We start from the raw sequence: 9,702 nt of genomic DNA on the forward strand, positions 1-9,702 counted from the left end.
TTAAATGAAGGCATAGAGAAATGTGCCTTTGACCTGTCCAGGGCCAGAAAAGAATACTCAGACAGTATGAAAGATGACTAATTCAAATTAATCATTCATAAAACTAAGATTATCATTATTTTAGATACTTTTGTGAAGTGAGATGTATATTTTGTGAACACACCCAATGAGGGAATTTAATTTGCTTCACTATGCATGTTAAATGGAATTTGTTTTTCTTTTGTTTTTCCTTTTTTTTTCTGATAGCTATATTAATTTTTAAAAGTATTTTCAAGAAAGGGGATAGAGAAAAAGTAAGTACAAACTTACCAAATTCTCAATAGTTCTACTTAAAGATCTGTATCCTTGTGAAGTTGGTGAATCTAGCTGGTTTGTGTATTCTACATTTGTGATTCGAAGGTCGCTTTGATAAAGGTATGGTTTCTGAGCTAGAGAGAGAAGAGAAAAGAGAAGAAACATTTTCATTAATTAGTGGTTGGGAATACACATTAATAATGACTATAATAACAGTTATTCCTGCATAGCATAACAGATAGATGACTTGCCTTGGAGTCAGAAAAATCTGTGTTTAAGTCCCCCCCCAACACATATTGTCAAGTGATTTTATGTTTCAGTGCCACAGTCTCAAACACTGTAATTTACAGATGCATAGTCAATCTGCATTATTCAAGAGAGCTTCTACACTGTGAGTTCCCTAGACCCATAAAATCATGCTCCCAAAAGGGGAGCATCAGAAGGCTATATTGAACAAAATAGAATTTAAGAACTAATGTAAAATTTGATAAAATTACTTTTCCTCCAATTCACCTAAAAAAAAGGAAGGAAATAAATAAATGTGTTAAGTGCCTACTATGTGTCAGGGACTGTGCTAAGAGCTTTATAAATAATACCTCATTTGATCCTCACAACAGCCCTAGAAGGTTGATGCTTCTTTGATACCAGCTGAGAGTACAGAAGCAGACAGGGATTAAGTAACTTGTCAAGAGTCATAGAGCTAGTAAATTTTTGAGTCTGGATTTGAACTCAGATCTCCCTGACTCCAGGTCTAGCTTTCTATCCACTGCTCTATCATTGTCTTTTACACAGACTGAAATGTGTTATAAGTCTTTAAGTTAGTTTAACAAGTTTAGCAAGCATCTGGCTTCAATATATTTTTAAGTATTTTTAGGTAAAGAAATTCAAAGTGCTCTGAAAGTATTACCCTATTAATTCCAAAGGCGAGGTAGCAATATGGTTTTATATTCATCTAACCAGTGAAGGTACAGTTTTAGAGAGAGACCCTCAATGTCATTTAGCTAGTCATTACTTGAAACAAACTGGAACACAAATCTTCTGATACTGAATAATAGAATCAAAGAGTTGGAAAGGTTATTTAGTCAAACACTTCGGTGAGAACCATTTTCTCTATTAGGCTATTTCCCAAATACCGCCATTCACCCATATGTGAGATTAGAAGTGCTATCTTTCCAGGTTCATTAGAAACATTGTCTTCATCTGCATAACTTATTGGGTGTCTTATCAGACAGAATTCAAATTAGCTTTTTATTTAATTATCCAGAATACTGCCATTCACTGATGTGCCTCTATCTCAATACATTTTTACCCATGCTTCTAAGTGAATCACATCCCCATGCTAGAAGTCTGTTGAAGGACGAGGCATGTGAAGCCTCAGCAAAAATAGGGGAGGCATTTTTATTAGACCAAAAGTGCTACTCATTGAGTTGGTTTGTGAGAAAAGTTGACTGTCTATTTCAATACTTTCATCATCTTGTGAGTGTGGATGGTTCCTCCACTGACTCTAATCCCAACTCCTCAATAGTATGGTAGGTAGTCTTCAAGAATTACTCTGGTTAAATAGTTCATCACCCTGTAGCTGACCTGGTGATAAGCCTCTCCAAATTTAGCTAAACTGGTGTTCTTGGTGGGTAGACAGACTTAAATATGTTATTGGGCCTATTTGATGACTTTCCAGCTTGATGGAACCTGCCAGAGCCAGAGCTTGTGCACTACCTGTATTGCCTTGAAGAAACCAAGATCCCTTCTTTGCAATGGTGAGACATCAGAGGAGGATTTGAGTAGAGGTACCACTTCTAATATCAGTAAATGATCAAATTACACTTAGTTCCATTTGGATTAGTTGTAAATAGCATTACGTAGCTAAAGATAGAGTGTTGGACTTGAAGTTGGGAAAACATAAGTTTGAATCCTGTCTCAGATCCTTTCTAAGTTATGTGACTCTAAGCAAGTCATTCAACTTCACTCAGCCTTAGTTTCCTAATTTGTAAAGTGGGGATGATAGCACCTACCTCACAGGGTTGTTGTGAGGATCAGATGAGATAAAATATATAAAGAACTTTTTAAGCTTAAAGGGCTATATAAATGCTAGCTGCTATTATTGTTATTGATCATGATTAGATTTATAGGTTTTGGGGCCAGAAAAGACATTATTAGTAATTTGGCCTATAGGATCATAATATAAGGACTCTCAGAGCCTAGTACTCAGAGTGCAATGTCCTCCAATAAGAGTTTTTTTCTAATTAATTAGTTAATATCCAATGAATTAATGTCCAAGCTCCAGATTGGCTATTTGAGAATCTAATGCTAATATACATATATATATATATACACACACACATAAATATAGATATATATCTATATATTTCAGAGTGTCAGGAGAACATATATATACGTATGTATATAATGTTCTCCTGACACTCTGAAATTCACCCTTGGACCAATTAAACCAGGAGTTAAAAGCACTGAACTCAGGTAAAAAGAAAGAGGGAAAATTTTAATCTCAGAAAAGCAGCATAATAAAAATGTTCCTTTCTTTCAGTATGGGAATGCAAACTCATAATAAGGGTTAGTACATTGCAAAATCTGCAGGAAGCAAGAGAGAGAAAATGGCATCAATGGAGAAATGCAGACATGGGCAAATGTTAGAAATAAAATTACATCTTTACATTTTACTATACCATACGTGGTTTATTAGAAAATTGCTAATTTTTTTATCTGAAGGGCGACTTTGTTACCTGGACTAAGGAACAACACCAGCTAGTACTCACCAAATGCTAAAAAGTGGACAAGGAGACCAATGGTCACTCCCAGGATCACCACTCCAGCCACCACAAAAATGCCAACTACAAATGGATTCAGTGATCTAGTGGCTGATGCCACCCGTCCTGGCCTTAAATTAGAAAAAAGACAAGAGGTTACTTGTACTACTCTCAAAAGCAGGCATTTCAGCACACCTACCTTCCTACCCTTTCCTCCTGACAAAGTAATCTGGTTTGTATGACTTGATCCTGTAGGAGATGAAATGAGCCACTGTTTTTATTCTTTCATGGAATCTCAGAAGGGAACAGAGGAGCCATTTTTTTTCCTTCATTCATCTAATCCAACCCATACCCAGGCACAGATCTTCTTTGTACCATTCCCAGTAAATCGTCATCCATTACTCACTTGAACACCTCAAGTGAGGAAGAATATATTCTTTCCCAGAGCTGACCACTACACTTTTGTAAAACTCTAATTGTTGGGTATTTATCTAGCTTTGGTATCTTCAGTGCCAACCCAGAGCCATTCACATAGCAGGCCCTTCATAAGTGTTTCTTGAATTTAATTGAATTGGAAGGTTAGTACACAAATTTGAATTGTTGTCATTCTCCATCCTGTCCACTCCCTAATACTGCCACTACAGGAGATGTGCTTGTATGCACAGTGAAAGGGAGCCTTGGAAAGGTAAAAGAGAGGTTTATCAATTAGGTTTTGGAGTTGTCCTTGGTACTAGTGCTTGAAGATTAATGGGAATATTTGGATTTCCTTAGAATTTTGAAATAGCTACTGAAGTTCCTTGACCCATAATCTTCCAGCTGGAGTCACTTCACCTTCATCTCTCCACTTAGCTCTATCCCCAGTCTTTCAGATCAACTTAGTTTCTAGACAGAAATGATATTCTGAACCCTTGGGTAGTGAGTGGCTCAGCATCCAATAACATTTGCTGCTACTCTTGCTCTGATCTTATACTATTTCTAGTAACTAGCTCTTGTCTAGTCTGTGAATAAGTTTCTTGCTGTAGATTCAGCATCTTTCTCCTTGGTCTAAGTTTTTTCCTTGATGGAGTACTTTTTTTTTTTTTTTAACAGAATAGGTTTAGGGAATTCCCAGTGAAGAAAAAAGTCTCTCTCAAGGCAGATTGATACCTCCTCAGCAAGTTATTGTCTCATGTGACATTTAAAAATATTTGACAGACATAATTTCTGGGTAATTTATTCATTTTATTAATAATAGCAGCTGGTTATTAATAAAAGGATGGTCATTTGGCCATCTCTCATAGACCAAAGACATCTTACTCACACTAGGACATATGTTATCCATTGCTGTATACTCTGATTTTATTTGCTTATTTTGGATTTCTATATATCTCCTATAATCCCACTTCTCTGATCCTCCATCCATTTGTGTAGGATCTAGGACTTTTCAGGATAGACTGCTGTGGTCGGGCAGTGTCACCTTTCACATATTCAACCACCATGAAATTGAATGGATATTTTGTTGACTAAAATGCTATGTCACATTAGTCATCTTACTTAGTATATACTTCTTTAATGTACAAACACATATATATTGTTTTCTACTTTGGATCTTTTCTCTCTTTGAAAGGTTAGAATCAGAATAAGATTTACTGAAAACTTTTGCATCTCTGGTATCATTCTGATTATAAATGAATCAGCCAGCTATAAGTTACCCAATTCTCCTATCAGGAAGATATCAGTTGGTTTTTAGGATGAAATAAATTATCTTTTACTGTATTAGTCAATTTCAATTTTGCTTGGAAGGTTCATATTTCTAGAGATTATGAGCTTTTTTCATTTAATTAATTCCTTTCATCTCATTTTTTCTGAATGACACTTGTAAAACAGGACCCATTCTCTCCCTATCTAGGAAGGAGGTGTCTATAATAATATTTTAATTTGTTGCAGGCAAGTTTATGCCAACAAATTATAGGTAAATAAAATCTGTAGCAAAACTATTTTTTAAAACATTTTCTTCTACTTCCTTATCTACAAACCTTTTAACAGAGTTTGAAAGTAGCTAGATTTACATGTTTAAATTTTGTTTCCTCTTCATTATCCTGTTCATTTTCTGATAGAAATGCCCAAAGCATCAGTCTCTATGTAGCTGAGTCTCAAGGATCTATATATTAATCCCTACTATCTCTTCTGACCTCCAGGATCATACCACAACTGCCTACTGGACATTTCCCACCAGAGGCCCTATAGGTATCTCAACTCCAGCCTGTCCAAAAGTGGATTCATTACTTTCCTCCCAAATCCACCCCTCTTAACAATTTATCTTTTTTTTTTTAGATAGTATCGCCATCCCTTAAGTCACCAAGGACCACAGCCTTGAAATCATCCTAAAAATTCACTCTTCCTCACTCTTTATATCTAACTAGATGGCACATCTTACTGATTCTATTTGCACAAAACCTCTTGCATCCTTCTTTACTGTACTCACACAGCTATCACACAAGTTTTAATCTTTATCTCCTCTCACTTGTTATAAAAATAACTTCCTAATTGGTGTCTCTCCCCTGTTTCTCCCTTCACACATGCATCCTCCATGCAACTGCTAAAGTTATTTTTCTATAGCACAGGTTTGATCATGTTGCTTTCCTGATCAATAAGTACTTGTGATTTCCTGTTACCTCTAGGGTCAAATGTAAACTTCTCTGTTTGACACTTCTAGACATTATACATTAATTTTCTCCATATATCTTTGGTCTAGCAGCCAAACTGGCTTTCTTACTGTTTATCTTAAATTATGTCTAGTCTCCTTGTCTTTTATCGGCTGTCTCTAATGTGTGAAATGTGGTCTCTCCTCATCTCCACCTCTTAGAAGCCTTGTTTCCTTCAAAGCTCAGTTTAAAAACTATCTCCTATGTGAAATCTTTCCTAACTTCCCCAAGCTGTTGATTTTTCTGATTTTCCTGATACCACAAATTTGCTCCAGTTTTTTTCCGGGCTTATAATTTCATCAATATAGTGAAATTCCATTGAGTAAATGCCCTCCACCAAGAAGATCAATACTTGTTGTGTACTTTATAGTCTTAGAGAGTTACATTTCCCTAATTACCTTTTATTTATGTTGTATTTATGTCATATATATTTTAATATACTTACAAAAGCATACTGGTATATATTATTTGCTCTGATAGAACATAGACTCCTTGAGGGCAGGAACTCTAATTTTTGTCTTTACATCCCTAGCACAGTGCTTAGTACATAGTATGCACTTAATGAATGCTTGTTGATTGAATGGGACAAGAATAATAACATATTAGTTATAAGAAAAATGCTCTAAATCACTATTGATTAGAAAAATGCGAATTAAAACAACTCTGAGTACCATCTCACAGCTATCAGATTGGCTAACATGACACAAAAGGAAAATGACAAATATTGGAAGGGATGTGGGAAAATTGGGACACTAATACACTGTTGGTGGAGTTGTGACCTGGTTCAGCCATTCTGGAGAGTAATTTGGAACTATGCCCAAAGGACTATAAAACTGGTCATACCCTTGGACTCAGCAATACCAGTACAAGGTCTGTATCCAAAAGGGATAAAAAAGAAAAGAAAAGATAAGGACTTATGTGTACAAAAATTATAGTAGCTCTTTTTTTGTGGTGGCAAAGAATTGGAAATTTAGTAGATACTCATCAGTTAGGGAATGGCTGAACAAGTTATGGTATATGAATGTGATGGAATACTATTGTGTTATAAGAAATGATGAGCAGATTGGTTTCAGCCAAACCTGGGAAGACTTATGAGAATTGATACAAAATGAAATGAGAAGAGCCAGGAGAAGAATGTACACAGTAACAGCAATATCATATGATAATCAGCTGTGAATGACTTAGCTATTCTCAGCAATCCAGTGATCCAAGGCAATTCCAAAGGATTTATGACAAAAAATGCTATCCACCTCCAGAGAAAGAACTAATGGAATCTGAATGCAGATCAAAGCAAACTTTATTTTAACTTTCTTTATTTTTCTGGATTTTTTTGGTTCTCTTTTCTTTTACAACATGACTAATATGGAAATATATTTTGTGTGATCCCTATCAAATTGTTTGATCTCTCAATGAGGGGGAAGGTGACCAAGTAAGGGAGTGGATTTGGAACTCAAAATTAAAAAAAAAATTTTGTGTTAAAAATTATTTTTACATGTAATTGGAAAAAATAAAATATTAAAAAGAAACATTTTAATGGTGCTTTAAGATTTATTCAGGGATTTCTAGATAGGTAGATAATGAAAGATTTGTTTTTTTTTTTTTTTGTTCAAACCTGTAATTTCTATGGCAGAGGGATTTCCTGCTAAAGAAACTCTCCACCAATGCAAATCAGCAACTATCCTGCAATTTATAGCCTTTGAGAGTTACCTGGGGTTAAGTGATTTGCTCATGATCACAAAGCTAGTATGTGTGAGAGGAAAAACTTGAACCTAGCCAGGTTTTCCTGATTCTGAGGCTTGCTTTCCATCTCCTACATCACACTACCTCACAAATGCAAGGGTAATTCCTTTTTTTTTTTAATAGATGAGGAAATTGAGGCTCAAAGAATCACACTAGTGATAAAGCCAGGATTCAAGTCCATATCTTCTGATTTGAAGTCTAGGACTCTTTGCTCAACAGTAGACCAAAAATCTAGATGCTATACAGAAGAGGTAATCAGCCTTTGAATAATTGGCAGTCAATTGTATTTTCAAAGCTATGCTTCAGCAGTTACAAGTAAAGACATTCAGTGTTAAGATTAAGAGTAATGAAAACCTGGATTAAGTTGGAGACTTAAAAATTTTTTTTTTGAGTCAGCATATTTTGTACTTTGGATGATCCTCCTATGGGAATTTCTTTAGAAACAACTTTGCTTCCAATTTCTTTTTAACTCAAAGCTCCATGAAGCGGATGACTCAGTAAACAGAGGGCAGGGTAGCTAAATTACCTTAATCTCACAATTACACAAGCCTGTATGACTCTGATCTAAAACATTAGCATTCTCTTGATAACAATGTAATTTACACACGAATTGCCAGCCTTGTTGATGATAAAATATAAATCAAGACAAAATAAATGGAAAGGTATGTAGTACTTACCTGTTAGCTATTAAGAGATAATATGCCTACAAACTGACCATCAATTCTTAAATTTAGTTGAATGGATTTGATCTTTGCAAGAAAATACCTAATCTTTACAGCATTGTAGGCAGCCAGTGATGTCAGTCAAAATGAGTTGCCTGCCCACTTGCACTTTAGCCCTTTCATTCTTTTACAGATGTGATATATGTTCAAACTTTTTCAGTATTTTTTTTTCCAACTTAATAAGTACCATAACTCTAGAAGGATGACTCCCTTGGAACCACACATTATCAACTGGGGAAACTTCATGGATGAAAAAATATATCTTTATACAAATTGAGCATTTATAAATTAAATAATCCTTATTTTGGTGCTTTGTACAGAACTGGCACTCAATAAAATAGTATTGACTTTATTTTTGTGTAGCTCGCCTAATAAGATTTTTTTTTTATTTTGTGTTGAGAAAGTGCTTGCTTAGGATTCATCTTCTCCTTCTCCGTCCATCACCAGCCAATCTGTCTGCCATGAATGATGAGGGAAGGAGAAGGGAAATACTAGTAACCTTATTCAACCTGAAAGGAACTCAAATGGAAGGGACAATTGTGGAAGAAATTGGGACAGGGGTATATGGGGATCTTCAATGTCTGGGACAGACTCACATGGACAGGACGTACACTGACCAGGTGCTGGGGGAGAAAAGACTACACTGGGATATTTATATTGACCTAACCTGGTGCTGAGATCCACTTGGAAGATGAGAGGGACAGGTGTTCCTGATTGCTGGACATGAATCAGAACTATATAAAACAAGAAGTAAATTTATACTGGAGTCTTTGTTACTACATTAGAATGAGAAGCAAGGGGTGGGAGTTGGGCAGCAAGACAAGGGAATTGGGAACATTGGTATAATCCCTGCTACTCTGAGACAACCTATTGGAAAGCTGAAGAAAAAGTATCATCTTCTAGGAGTTAGGCAGAAGTACAAAAGAAGTGACAGGTGATACTACCTTCTAAAAACTGAAGGGCTGTTGTCATCTACTGGAAAGCTGTGAGTAAAGCAATACTCTGCAAAATGGTAGAGGAACTGGGAAGGAAAGCTACAATGAAGAGAAATTGGCTGTATGTCAAGAGTTTTACCTAGTTTGCAACTATAAATTACTAAGTTCATATAGGCCTCAGGGGAGGGTTGTTGATAGTAGAGTATCACTATTTTCCATGAGCTCTTTTATGAGCTCTGGATTTTGGGTTTGTTTTGTTTTTTGTTTGTTTTTTTTTTTTGGTTTTGGGTTTTTGGTATGGATTTTTTTTTTTGGATCCAGAAATAAACCTGCCCAAACTTTGATCCTCATAAGCCAGGATCTTGCAAAGGGAGTTGGTGACAGTGCACTAGGTAATGTCAACAGGAAATTCCTGGGTAGTTTGGGTGGGGTGGTAAGCCAGAGAAGTGATTAAGTCCTCAATGTGTATGCTTACCCTTAATATTTTGTGAAAATCTTTGACTTGATGGTTGTGTATATGTATGGATATGTATGGATATGCATGTGCATATATACACATGAATGT

The 9,702-nt window shown here is 35.7% G+C and overlaps 1 protein-coding gene across 1 annotated transcript in view; it reads right to left on the reverse strand.

The window, feature by feature from the left end:
• The window catches only part of TMPRSS11D (transmembrane serine protease 11D), a 41,940-nt gene extending 38,485 nt beyond the window's left edge, over positions 1-3,455 (reverse strand). The window contains exons 1-3 of the mRNA XM_027836624.1: positions 3,409-3,455; positions 3,066-3,187; positions 310-428 (exon numbers count right to left, since the gene is read on the reverse strand). Coding sequence (XP_027692425.1) covers positions 310-428; positions 3,066-3,187; positions 3,409-3,455 — 288 coding nt within the window. The remainder of the gene's footprint in view (positions 1-309; positions 429-3,065; positions 3,188-3,408) is intronic.
• Positions 3,456-9,702: the final 6,247 nt, after the last annotated feature.

The sequence above is a fragment of the Vombatus ursinus genome, unplaced genomic scaffold, assembly GCF_900497805.2.
Source record: "Vombatus ursinus unplaced genomic scaffold, bare-nosed wombat genome assembly UNPS02014818.1, whole genome shotgun sequence".
NCBI lineage: Eukaryota > Metazoa > Chordata > Mammalia > Diprotodontia > Vombatidae > Vombatus > Vombatus ursinus.